General features: G+C 41.0%; 1 protein-coding gene across 1 annotated transcript in view; it reads left to right on the top strand.

Annotated features, from left to right (window-relative positions):
- Positions 1-1,289: 1,289 nt before the first annotated feature.
- The window catches only part of LOC146163041 (usherin-like), a 49,677-nt gene continuing 37,048 nt past the window's right edge, over positions 1,290-13,918 (top strand). The window contains exons 1-18 of the mRNA XM_083382803.1: positions 1,290-1,447; positions 1,750-1,936; positions 2,186-2,376; positions 2,653-2,782; positions 3,095-3,192; positions 3,462-3,555; positions 3,882-4,077; positions 4,353-4,483; positions 4,714-4,872; positions 9,301-9,490; positions 9,884-10,089; positions 10,481-10,670; positions 11,100-11,213; positions 11,508-11,636; positions 12,052-12,180; positions 12,524-12,654; positions 13,046-13,167; positions 13,658-13,904. Of these exons, the coding sequence (XP_083238929.1) occupies positions 1,305-1,447; positions 1,750-1,936; positions 2,186-2,376; positions 2,653-2,782; positions 3,095-3,192; positions 3,462-3,555; positions 3,882-4,077; positions 4,353-4,483; positions 4,714-4,872; positions 9,301-9,490; positions 9,884-10,089; positions 10,481-10,670; positions 11,100-11,213; positions 11,508-11,636; positions 12,052-12,180; positions 12,524-12,654; positions 13,046-13,167; positions 13,658-13,904 (2,787 nt within the window). The 5' untranslated portion in view covers positions 1,290-1,304. The remainder of the gene's footprint in view (positions 1,448-1,749; positions 1,937-2,185; positions 2,377-2,652; positions 2,783-3,094; positions 3,193-3,461; positions 3,556-3,881; positions 4,078-4,352; positions 4,484-4,713; positions 4,873-9,300; positions 9,491-9,883; positions 10,090-10,480; positions 10,671-11,099; positions 11,214-11,507; positions 11,637-12,051; positions 12,181-12,523; positions 12,655-13,045; positions 13,168-13,657; positions 13,905-13,918) is intronic.

Consider the following 13,918-nt stretch of genomic DNA (forward strand, 5'->3'; position numbering starts at 1 on the left):
TGTTTTGCAATACAAGATATTATTTGGCGTCGTTGTACAAATCCTTATTATCCACCAACAATGATTTACTCGTGACGATTAAAGCGTCCGTAAAATTAACCTTAATAAAATGTTTGACCTTGAAATACTGTATTTCCTGCCTCGACCTTCAGCGTGGAACGAATCTTCAGAACTGGCGACTTTTCTTAAGAGGGAATTCCCCTCTGTGAACAGTAAGTGCGCATGTCACCACTTGGTGTCGCTACATGTCATGTATTCCTATTGTCAGCTGGACCGCCATTTTGTGTCAGAAATTTGACATTTTGTTTCTATTCTGAAGAAAGTACAAATGTGTTCAATGTCCATTTTGTTTGGTGGTTTGTGGTTTCGGGTGTCATATAGTAGAATATGTGTATTTGTTACGTCATTTACATCGTATAATGTCATTGTTGTTACGTCATTATGGTGACTGGCATAATTTTCCGAAATAGTAGATTTTTGCAAGATTGAAATGCAAAAACAATGGAATTTGTAATCCCATCGTGTTATATCATGTTAAGGTTACCAACAGGTTAACAAAGATCCCTCTTAATAGAATAGACCAGTAAACATCTAAGGCGAGTTAACGCACTTTGTAATTATTCTACGGTGTTGGTAGATGGAATTTATCGCAGTAATAACCCTGTAAGTACCGTAGGGCAACCAGGTGGCACTATATGATTACAAATTGTGCTTCATCAGGTCAAAGCAGAAATATAAGCAATTAAAATGCACGAAGCAGAAGCGCAAGTAAAAGGCGATAAGAATGGTGACGTCTAACATAACCACAGGCACATGCTCGCAAAGACGTGTGTGACTGATGCAAAACAATAATAACTGGAGGTTTGCGCTTCAAAGTACGCTGGGTGTAAAAGCGTGCTATGAGGAGTAATGTGGCATAAAGCCCAAATCTCGATTGAGCCCGACATTGATGGCATCAAACTTTTTGATTATGTTTTGTTCGACTGTGAGCCTCGCTCGTGTGCCATTCCTTATTTTGTTGATCAATTTAATTTGAAAGTCTTTTATACTTTGTTCATAAGCACTTTTATCGAACTGCAAAAACAATGGAATTTAATACTCTTAAATCATGTTACATTATGTCAAGATCACCAACAGATGATTCCTAAGTATTATAGACCAGCAAACATTGCATCTAAAGCAATTTAACGCACTTTATCAATATTATACGATGCTAATAGATGGAATTTACCGTTGTGACAAGCTTAAGTTGGATGGTGACCCTATATTACCGTGTTTCAGGCTCGAGCCAGTATGTTGGCTGGATGCAGGACTTCCGTTGGTACGACAAGGTTCTAACAAACCGTGAGATACAAGAAGTAGCTACCGGTACTTTCCCCCATATCAACATTGTGTCAAGGTGCTTGTGTCCAGCTGGATTCCCAAGGGTTCATCCAATAGAAGAAAGGTTTGTTGCTGAGCGCCAACTAACAGTTTGTGTTATTTAAATAATATTTTTGTTATTTGTTTTTTAAACTTCTTATAAACTTGCGTTTCACAACGAATTGATTTTCCGACCATTGACATTAAATTTCCTAAATGCCACGATTTAAAACTTGTACTGTCCTGTAACGCTTTTAATACATAATTTAAAACGTTTACTTACGCCTTTTACCCAGTAGTTGTTTTGACCTTGAAACAGCCATCTGTAACCTTCAACCAGTGGCTTTTGAATTTGAAACAGTAACTTGTGCCCTTGCCTCTCTTTAGATTTTGTATTCCCAACGGCGTTCCTGACACGGATACGTCACAACGTGAATTACGTCTCGACATCGACGCACATCCGCTTGATTACATCACCGATGATGACGCAAGCACCACGTGGATTTCGTCATCGGATATTTACATGCCAGGAGGCCTCACGATCACAATCGACCTTGAGAACGGGGAATACCAGGTGAGACATTCAGTAGCTCAGCAAAACTTGATGTTTCTGTGCTGATAGGAACTTTTGTCGAAGCAGGTTGATAGTTTAATGAAGTCAACTATAATAGAATAACAGTCAAATATACTAGAATAAAAAGTTTAGCTTTTATTAACCCAGATATTCTATGTGGTGATGCACTTCTACAGCTTAAACCATATCGTTATTTTTTCTGCCTTGCTGATATATTTATCGACGTCCTTAATGCGTTCTTTGCCTCAGATCTTCTACGTGGTGATGCACTTCTACAGCCCACAACCGAAGATGATCACCATCAGTCGGATGTCAAACTCGACCGGGGGAGACATGGAGGTCTGGGGATACTTTGCAGACGACTGTGACATCCGCTTCTCACTGGAGAACAATGTTCCTCTCTACACTTCAACCTCCATCGGATGCCAGCAGTTTCCTCCGTAAGTAAAACTTAATATTACATAAGTTTTAGACCATATTTAACCAAAAAACTTGGGATGCACTGCATAATTTGCCTTTATATGATTTATTGGTTTACGTCTGCTTTAGATAAAGACAAGCGCTACCTTAGGAATACCTAGCTTGTCTTATTTTAAAAGCTTTTCTTTCCTTGGTTATATATTATGTTATTTCCAGATATAACGTTCCACATGGTCATAGCTTGTGTCATTTCAAGACCCGGTCTATCACTTGGTCATACCTTGTGTTATTCACAGAATGGACGAGATCTTGTACCGGAACAGCACGGTGAGGTTCACTTTGCTGCAGAAGGATCCAACTCCAAGACCTGGTCACCACGATTTTTACGGAACTCCTGAACTTATGGACTTTGTTGAGGCGACAAAGGTTTGGCAGATTCGACGTTATTTGGTTCATTTATCATGGAGCAAATACAGGGTTTCTTAGTATTTCGGAGCCGACCTTTTTAGAGCGACTTTTCTAACGAATGTAATTGCTAAAATCTTGTGGGAAATAGGTTGTTAAACTAATTGATTTATGTAAAAATTAAAATATGTTTTCATTGTTGGTTGTTTTACATTACTGCAGCACTTGTAGCTCCAGGGCGCTCGGCAGAACTTACAGAAATTGATAAATTTCCAACTGTTTTGTAGATATGAGCTTATTAAGCGATTTTAACGAAGCGATCATTTTACTCAGGTCCAAGTTCGCTTCCAATACCAATACTTCACACAAGCGCCCGAAGTTCATGTTCAACATCAATATTACGGACTTACTGGGATCCAAGTCGTCGGGAAGTAAGACGACTTTATGTTACGACTGGACAGTCCTCAGCCGGTCAGCTAAGCATTATAATTAACAAAATCCCAAACAATAACCTTTAAAAATGAACACGACACTAGTGTCTGACGATTCACCACTTTGCACCGGGTTTGACTTCGATTCGGTATTATCGGACATCATAAGTTAAATTAATAATTAATGAAAACGAAAATAAAAGCTAAATCTAAGCGTTTATTATTTTTGTGGCCCGACATTGACTTTAAACCTGTTGTTATTATCCTAGATGCAACTGCCACGGTCATGCTAAAACATGCGACATCGATGCTAAACCCTACAAATGCAACTGCCTTGAAAGCAGCTTCACTGAGGGGAACATGGTGAGTGGATCAAAACTAAGCTCGAACTGTTCATCAACCTATTAAAAATCGCTTTATAGCCGTAGAGAAGCCAAACAAATATTAAAGTCTTATGTTTTTGTCTGAGCTAACGTTTATGTCAACTTCTGTGATATAATAACAGGTAGAAAGTAGAAAATGGAAGATAAATATTTGTGAAAATACTAAAATAGACCAAATGGTAACGACAGCGTGGGACGAATGATGACGTTTATAACATAGGTCAAGATTGTTTACAGAGACCTATCGTTTAAATTCAGATTTAGAATAGTTTTGTGTTGTGCTTAAGTTGCCCACTTATATTTCAGTGCGAGCGCTGCATGCCTCTGTACAACAACAAGCCTTACCACCAAGGTGACAACACCTCGCCGTACAAGTGCCAGAAGTGCAACTGCCACGGGCATGCTGACAGTTGCCACTACCAACCTGCCATTGACACCCACCCTGGCGATTATACACAGGGAGGAGGCGGGGTTTGCGACAACTGTAAGCATCACACAACAGGTTGGTGTACATATGAACACCTAAGGTGCTCCTATATTATCAACTGTAGGCATCACACAACAGGTGAGCTCAATATTTGTAACGACAGGAGGTGGTCGAGTTTTTACCTTACCTACTGAGATGTGGTGATCTCCAACTTTAACCTGAAGTAACCCCACTTATTGGGTTGTCATTTTAACCTACGATGACCATTTGACATAAAGTAACCCCACCCATTGACATGTAATTTTAACCTACGCTTACCTTTTGACCTATAGTAACCCCTACCTTTCCAGGGCTCCACTGCGAGGAATGTACAGAGTTGTTCTTCCGTGAACCCGACAAGGATTTAAACGCCCGAGATCTTTGCAAACCTTGCGCTTGTAGAAAGGCTGGAACGGTCAATGGAACAAGCTTGTGTGAACAGGTGACGCATTGTAATTCACACGACATAACGGTAATTGACTCACAACAATAGTAACTTCAGTGTTACCATTAAACCAAATGATGATATATTTAAATATCATAATGATAATCAAAGCACCACAATTGAAACTAATGCATTGGCGATCGAATAATTTTCGCAAAAGTTCTCAAAATATTTATATCTTGTTGTTTATTACGTCATTTTCATAACTAATTACGTCATTCCACCAGATCGGAGGTCAGTGCTTGTGCAAGCCGAAAGTGACGTCGCGCAGATGCAACGTGTGCGTCGATGGATTCTACAAACTTCAAATGGAAAACCTGGACGGATGCGAGGAATGCGAATGTTTCCAAGCTGGGACCGTTAACAGGAGCTTCACTTGTGACCAGGTGAAGTTGCCCCTTTAGCTTGTGACCAAGTGAGACAACCTCTTTAGCTTGTGACCAAGTGAGACAACCTCTTTACCTTGTTACCAAGTGAGACAACCTCTTTAGCTTGTGACCAAGTGTGACAACCTCTTTAGCTTGTAACCAAGTGAAACATCCTCTTTAGCTTGTAACCAAGTGAGACAACCTCTTTAGCTTGTGACCAAGTGAGATTGTCCCATTAGCTTGTGACCAAGTGAGACAACCTCTTTAGCTTGTGACCAAGTGAGATTGCCTCTTTAGCTTGTGACCAAGTGAGACAACCTCTTTAGCTTGTAACCAAGTGAAACATCCTCTTTAGCTTGTAACCAAGTGAGACAACCTCTTTAGCTTGTGATCAAGTGAGATTGCCTCTTTAGCTTGTGACCAAGTGAGACAACCTCTTTAGCTTGTGACCAAGTGAGACAACCTCTTTAGCTTGTGACCAAGTGTGACAACCTCTTTAGCTTGTAACCAAGTGAAACATCCTCTTTAGCTTGTAACCAAGTGAGACAACCTCTTTAGCTTGTGACCAAGTGAGATTGTCCCATTAGCTTGTGACCAAGTGAGATAACCTCTTTAGCTTGTGACCAAGTGAGATTGCCTCTTTAGCTTGTGACCAAGTGAGATAACCTCTTTAGCTTGTGACCAAGTGAGACAACCTCTTTAGCTTGTAACCAGGTGAGACAACCTCTTTAGCTTGTGACCAAGTGAGACAACTTCTTTAGCTTGTGACCAAGTGAGACAACCTCTTTAGCTTGTGACCAAGTGAAACAACCTCTTTAGCTTGTGACCAAGTGAGACAACCTCTTTAGCTTGTAACCAAGTGAGACAACCTCTTTAGCTTGTAACCAAGTGAGACAACCTCTTTAGCTTGTGACCAAGTGAGATTGCCCTTTAAGCTTGTGACCAAGTGAGATAACCTCTTTAGCTTGTAACCAAGTGAGACAACCTCTTTAGCTTGTAACCAAGTGAGATTGCCCTTTAAGCTTGTGACCAAGTGAGATAACCTCTTTAGCTTGTAACCAAGTGAGACAACCTCTTTAGCTTGTAACCAAGTGAAACAACCTCTTTAGCTTGTGACCAAGTGAGATAACCTCTTTAGCTTGTGACCAAGTGAGACAACCTCTTTAGCTTGTGACCAAGTGAGACAACCTCTTCAGCTTGTAACCAAGTGAGACAACCTCTTTAGCTTGTGACCAAGTGAAACAACCTCTTTAGCTTGTGACCAAGTGAGACAACCTCTTTAGCTTGTAACCAAGTGAAACAACCTCTTTAGCTTGTAACCAAGTGAGATAACCTCTTTAGCTTGTAACCAAGTGAGACAACCTCTTTAGCTTGTAACCAAGTGAAACAACCTCTTTAGCTTGTGACCAAGTGAGATAACCTCTTTAGCTTGTGACCAAGTGAGACAACCTCTTTAGCTTGTGACCAAGTGAGACAACCTCTTCAGCTTGTAACCAAGTGAGACAACCTCTTTAGCTTGTGACCAAGTGAAACAACCTCTTTAGCTTGTAACCAAGTGAGACAACCTCTTTAGCTTGTGACCAAGTGAGACAACCTCTTTAGCTTGTGACCAAGTGAGATAACCTCTTTAGCTTGTGACCAAGTGAGACAACCTCTTTAGCTTGTGACCAAGTGAGACAACCTCTTTAGCTTGTGACCAAGTGAGATTGCCCTTTAAGCTTGTGACCAAGTGAGATAACCTCTTTAGCTTGTAACCAAGTGAGACAACCTCTTTAGCTTGTGGCCAAGTGAGACAACCTCTTTAGCTTGTGACCAAGTGAGATTGCCTCTTTAGCTTGTGACCAAGTGAGATAACCTCTTTAGCTTGTGACCAAGTGAGATTGCCTCTTTAGCTTGTAACCAAATGAGACAACCTCTTTAGCTTGTAACCAAGTGAGACAACCTCTTTAGCTTGTGACCAAGTGAGATTGCCCCTTTAGCTTGTGACCAAGTGAGATAACCTCTTTAGCTTGTGACCAAGTGAGACAACCGCTTTAGCTTGTGACCAAGTATACAACCTCTTTAGCTTGTAACCAAGTGAGACAACCTCTTTAGCTTGTGACCAAGTGAGATTGCCCCTTTAGCTTGTGACCAAGTGAGATAACCTCTTTAGCTTGTAACCAAGTGAGACAACCTCTTTAGCTTGTGACCAAGTGAGATTGCCCCTTTAGCTTGTGACCAAGTGAGATAACCTCTTTAGCTTGTGACCAAGTGAGACAACCTCTTTAGCTTGTGACCAAGTGAGACAACCTCTTTAGATTGTAACCAAGTGAGACAACCTCTTTAGCTTGTGACCAAGTGAGATTGCCCCTTTAGCTTGTGACCAAGTGAGATAACCTCTTTAGCTTGTCACCAAGTGAGATAACCTCTTTAGCTTGTGACCAAGTGAGACAACCTCTTTAGCTTGTAACCAGGTGAGACAACCTCTTTAGCTTCTAACCAAGTGAAACAACCTCTTTAGCTTCTAACCAAGTGAGATTGCCCCTTTAGCTTGTGACCAAGTGAGATAACCTCTTTAGCTTGTGACCAAGTGAGATTGCCTCTTTAGCTTGTGACCAAGTGAGACAACCTCTTTAGCTTGTGACCAAGTGAGACAACCTCTTTAGCTTTTGACCAAGTCAGACAACCCCTTTAGCTTGTGACCAAGTGAGACAACCTCTTTAGCTTGTGACCAAGTGAGATAACCTCTTTAGCTTGTGACCAAGTGAGACAACCTCTTTAGCTTGTGACCAAGTGAGACAACCTCTTTAGCTTGTGACCAAGTGAGATTGCCCTTTAAGCTTGTGACCAAGTGAGATAACCTCTTTAGCTTGTAACCAAGTGAGACAACCTCTTTAGCTTGTGGCCAAGTGAGACAACCTCTTTAGCTTGTGACCAAGTGAGATTGCCTCTTTAGCTTGTGACCAAGTGAGATAACCTCTTTAGCTTGTGACCAAGTGAGATTGCCTCTTTAGCTTGTAACCAAATGAGACAACCTCTTTAGCTTGTAACCAAGTGAGACAACCTCTTTAGCTTGTGACCAAGTGAGATTGCCCCTTTAGCTTGTGACCAAGTGAGATAACCTCTTTAGCTTGTGACCAAGTGAGACAACCGCTTTAGCTTGTGACCAAGTATACAACCTCTTTAGCTTGTAACCAAGTGAGACAACCTCTTTAGCTTGTGACCAAGTGAGATTGCCCCTTTAGCTTGTGACCAAGTGAGATAACCTCTTTAGCTTGTAACCAAGTGAGACAACCTCTTTAGCTTGTGACCAAGTGAGATTGCCCCTTTAGCTTGTGACCAAGTGAGATAACCTCTTTAGCTTGTGACCAAGTGAGACAACCTCTTTAGCTTGTGACCAAGTGAGACAACCTCTTTAGATTGTAACCAAGTGAGACAACCTCTTTAGCTTGTGACCAAGTGAGATTGCCCCTTTAGCTTGTGACCAAGTGAGATAACCTCTTTAGCTTGTCACCAAGTGAGATAACCTCTTTAGCTTGTGACCAAGTGAGACAACCTCTTTAGCTTGTAACCAGGTGAGACAACCTCTTTAGCTTCTAACCAAGTGAAACAACCTCTTTAGCTTCTAACCAAGTGAGATTGCCCCTTTAGCTTGTGACCAAGTGAGATAACCTCTTTAGCTTGTGACCAAGTGAGATTGCCTCTTTAGCTTGTGACCAAGTGAGACAACCTCTTTAGCTTGTGACCAAGTGAGACAACCTCTTTAGCTTTTGACCAAGTCAGACAACCCCTTTAGCTTGTGACCAAGTGAGACAACCTCTTTAGCTTGTAACCAGGTGAGACAACCTCTTTAGCTTGTAACCAAGTGAGACAACCTCTTTAGCTTGTGACCAAGTGAGACAACCTCTTTAGCTTGTGACCAAGTGAGATTGTCTCTTAAGCTTGTGACCAAGTGAGACAACCTCTTTAGCTTGTGACCAAGTGAGACAACCTCTTTAGCTTGTGACCAAGTGAGACAACCTCTTTAGCTTGTGACCAAGTGAGATAACCTCTTTAGCTTGTGACCAAGTGAGATTGCCCCTTTAGCTTGTGACCAAGTGAGACAACCTCTTTAGCTTGTGACCAAGTGAGACAACCTCTTTAGCTTGTGACCAAGTGAGACAACCTCTTTAGCTTGTGACCAAGTGAGATAACCTCTTTAGCTTGTGACCAAGTGAGATTGCCTCTTTAGCTTGTGACCAAGTGAGATTGCCTCTTAAGCTTGTGACTACAAACTAAAACCAGCGTTTTTCAACCTGTGCACCATAAAATGTTTTTTGGTGTAACGATGGCAACGGAAAATGTATTTAAAAACATAAATATACTCGCTTCGCTTGCTTGCCCGATGCCCAGACATAAAAAAGGTTTTGAAACACTGAACTAACATGCAACTTTAAAAGTTTTGCATCTAAACTTTGTTACCCGCAGCGAACAGGAAAGTGCGATTGTCGAGGAAATGTTCGCGGCCGGAAGTGCTCCGATTGTCTCTTTGGGTTCAAGAACTTGACCGATAGTAACCCCGATGGTTGCGAGGAGTGCAACTGCAACAGGACGGGGTCAGTGAACCAGTTCTGCAACCCACACAACGGGCAGTGCGTCTGCAAGAACAATGTGCAGGGTGAGTCTACCAACGTTATATGGGGAAGTCCCTGGTTGGGTGGGTATAAACGTTTTCTTAAACCTGATTAAATAATATTGGAAAATCAATAAAGCCAACAATAAATCACAATTAGATTTCATTGAAACATGCATGACGCATTTAAAACAAAATTAACGTCATGGGTCGCCGATTTGTAAAAAATATTCAAAGAAAGTGATTTTTTTATTCAAAGAAAGTGATTAACAGCACATTTTAAATCAATCAATAACTATACATTGATTACAATACTGTAGCAATTCTAAGAACGTTTTGAATTTTAGACGTTTTGTATTTTAAACAACTATACTTGGTGTTTTAAATCCGCGTGTTTGAACATGTGGCCGCCAAAAGCACAACTTTTGTTTCCTTCAGGAATATTTTGCGACGAGTGCCAGGACGGGTTTTGGGGACTTTCTCTCGCCGGATGTCGTCCTTGCGGATGTGACGTTGCCGGAAGTGAGTCACGCACCGTTTGCGACAAGGTCACGGGTCAGTGCGTTTGCAAGGCGCACACTCAAGGACGAACTTGCAACGAATGTGTCGATGAGTTTTACAACTTGGACGCGAACAACAGGATGGTTAGTTGGTTGGAATGCTCTATGTGGGAAGCAAGTTACAACATTCAATTGTCAAACTTTCAATGTTTTTTTTAGTTTTTACACACGTTTTCTTTTGTGTAGTTCAGTGGTCACTCTTTAGAACCTAAGGGCTGTAGAGTACTAAGAACAACCTGTTAAAACAGTCTTCTGAAATAACTTATCTGCTCCGCTTGCTTTTAGTTGATTGATTATTTATAATACTCACCTATGTGAAGACACTGACTATTTTTACAACTGAGGTGCTTTAATTAATAAATTATATTTTAAATGGAAAACATTTTTATTCTTTTTCTGATGAGCCTTGCTGTGAACAAACCTCCAACGTTGCAGTTTTACTCCGCCATTGTTTAGCATGTGTGACGTAACACAGGGTTGCGAGTCGTGCACGTGTGACGATCGAGGAACTGTGAATGGGTCGCTGGTGTGCGACAAGGTTCAAGGTCAATGCAGCTGCAAGGTCAACGTCAAGGGCAGGGTTTGCAACTTGTGCCGGGGAAACACATTCGGGTTAAAGTTCAACCTGGGGTCAGGATGTGAACCCTGCAACTGTGACCCCAAAGGTCAGTGAACTCAAATAAACACAAACATGAATACATTAACTTAAAGGAATAAGTTGTATTTGACCAATGGTAAAGTTGTGGACCCCAAAACTATGACCCAAAGATGAATTGTTGTGATGTCAACGTTTTCACTTGTATAAACTAACAAGTTGCAATACAATATCCGGTGCTAATGAACCTGATATTTATCACCTTAGAATTATATTTTTAAAGCAATTTACAAACGACCGATGTTGTATTAAAGTTTGGAGAGCTGTTTTGGCTCCACATTTTTTTACCAAAGTTGAGTTTGCGAAGAAATGCCGACTTCGGGTCGGCAGCGATACCTTAGTATCGGACGGTAAGCGATACAACCATCTTAATCCCCTAATAGCATCCTTCACTCCTTAATACAACTGTACACCCCCTAATATCACCCTACATCCCCAGGAACGGCGTTGGGCGACCAGCTGTCCCCCCATGAGCTTGTGTGCGATTCCAACAGTGGTCAGTGCGCGTGTTTGGCGAGCAGAGAAGGAAGAAGGTGCGACCAGTGCTCGCCCGGTAAGCTCAAGGCAATATATTTTACTATCTCCCTTGTATTTTTATATTGATATGCGATATTTGTTGTTTCGGCACTCGCCCGAGAAGAATATTTAAACGCAACCATGGTAAAAATGAAAACACATGCTTCAAAACTTTATGCGAGTCTAAGTTTTATGTCAGGATCCACGGCAAATCCATATTTACAAGCCAAGAATGTTCCAAAAGCTTAAATGTCTATTAAACAAGAACTTCGTTCGATCAAGATTATTTCTTATTCATTAAAGTCGATTATATCCCTACATTTCCTCCCAGGCTTCTACCTCCCATCGAAGAACGAAACGGGATGTCTGGTGTGCGACTGCCACCCAGTGGGGAGCACGAGTCCTGTTTGTAACAATGAGACCGGGATGTGTCCTTGCAAACCACACGATACTGGGGCAGGTATGATGTACATAGCTGTAATACTTCGTTAATAGATGTGCCCTTGCACAGGGGCAGGTAAAACTTGTTTTAATAAAAAGTAGTTGATTTTATTTCTTCACAGTTATTTGTTAATGAGAACTAACTACATGTGTAGCTCTGAGTTTCATTATGGTAAAATTAACTACTTTAATTATTTAATGGCTCAAGAACGTTAAGTAAATACCAACATTTTTGGCGAAGGTTTAATTTACAAGGATTCCAGTTTAATTATAAATTTGTCCTATTATGTTGGTTAAAACACAATATATTAAACCCTCAGGTACTCAATTTAAAGAGAATAAATTTAAAATTACGAGGTACCTGAAGGTCACTTAAACACCGCCAAGGTCAGTATCGTTTCGCTCTACGGATCACATGACGCCACTTCCTGCAGGTTTGACCGGAAGGAGGTGCGACCAGTGTGACGTCACATTCTGGAACTTCCACTCTTTGTTCGGATCGTGCGAATCTTGTGGATGTGACGTAGCCGGAAGTGAAAACGACGAGTGCAACGTCATCACAGGTACCAGATGACGTAATTGTTTCGTAATTTCCGCCTTTTGCAAAAAATATAGATGTAATAAAATTGATTCAACCTCGCGCTTGAGTATTTATCAGTGTTTTCAAGTTTATTGCAAAATCCAATGGATTGCTTAATTTAAATATTATTCGAATAGAATCACAAATTAATACAAATTATTAATGGTATAAAGCATCAGTGTAAATTAATCATCATCCCTAGAAAGGTAACTTCTACCACGACAAGGCAACTGAAGTAAGGTCAATTACAATGTCAATAAACCACCTTCTTTGACATAGATTATAATTTATTCTTATAGTACTTAATGTAATGCGCAAATATCCAGGTCAGTGCAGTTGCAAGGGGAATGTTGTTGGAAAGCAGTGTGACTCGTGCCGACCCGGATCAAGCCAACTGAGCGCCTCCAACCCGATGGGTTGTTATTCTCACCCCGAGCAACAAGCTGCCCCCTCAGAAGTAAGTGGGAACACAAACACTAGTGGTGTATTGAGAATCTACACCCGGGAAGTTCTTCGCATTTCTTTTATCTTTCTTGGTTTGCTTTTATCATTTTTATTTCTCAAACGGCTAAACTCAGGTCAACTTTTCCCCATTTGACTTGCTGATAAAAGCATGATTGAATAATTGTTTCAATTGTTCTAAGTGTTTCTATTTTTCTCCTTTTTAAAAACACTCAAGTGTTTTTCTGAGATGCCCTGAGTTTTAAGCAAGCTTATGCCAGGGTTTATCAAACAGTTGTCGAGGTTTGGTTTTGGCACAAAGTTTGCGCAACTCAGCACATCAGGTTTGCGCAATACTGACTCAGCACACCGCGCTCTGAACCCTAATGATGTTTGTTTGGTTGCAGAAAGAGGTGAATCCCCGTTGGGTGGTTGTTGAGTGGAACCCACCAGATCACCCAAACGGGGACCAACTCATCTACAAGTTGTTCAGGAATAACGAGGTGGCGAAATCAATCAACGATACAACGTAAGAACTCCATAAATATATCGTTGCTACCAAGCATAGAATACTGAAAAGAAGCTATTTTGGTACTTGGCTATTTTATTCAAAGTTTCGTCTGCCTACACAGGATGCCTTCATGAGGGAAAGCATGAATGCCTTCATGAAATGAAATGATCCTGCTAGGCAGACGAAACGTCCGATCAAATAAATAAGTACCAGAAGAGCTTCTATTAAGCAAAAACGTCATTTTTAATTTGAGTGTATGCTAAAGACAATTTTTATAATACTACCAAAATATTTATGTTTTAGCCAGTAAACTAATTGTCGCTCTACCGAGATAGAAGAAATCTAAAGGGTCGGGGTTTGTTTTTCTAACAATAAATTTATTTGTATCAAGATCAATTCGTTTACTTTAATAATTCCTAAATTTATAAACCGTTCATTTGATTTTATTTGCCATCCCCAGTATAAGACAAGTTTATGTGTTATTTAATTTGTTTGTTTGTGATTGCAGCCCATTCACTCCGACTTACACGTTCAACGACACCGGGCTCCTTCCATACACAGACTACGACTACTACGTCGAGACAAGCAACATCGGAGGGTCGGTGGAAAGCCCAGGGTTGCGGGTTCGAACCCTGGCCGGGGTGCCGACCGGTGTTCCACCCCTCACAGTGTCAAGTGTGGAAGCACACCAGGCAACTTTCGAGTGGGCAGAGCCAAGCGTAGCCCACGGGCCTATAGAGACATACGTGCTGCAAGTAAGTGGCTCGTA

This window comes from Ascidiella aspersa, chromosome 2, assembly GCF_963924565.1.
Source record: "Ascidiella aspersa chromosome 2, kaAscAspe10.2, whole genome shotgun sequence".
NCBI classification, from domain to species: domain Eukaryota; kingdom Metazoa; phylum Chordata; class Ascidiacea; order Phlebobranchia; family Ascidiidae; genus Ascidiella; species Ascidiella aspersa.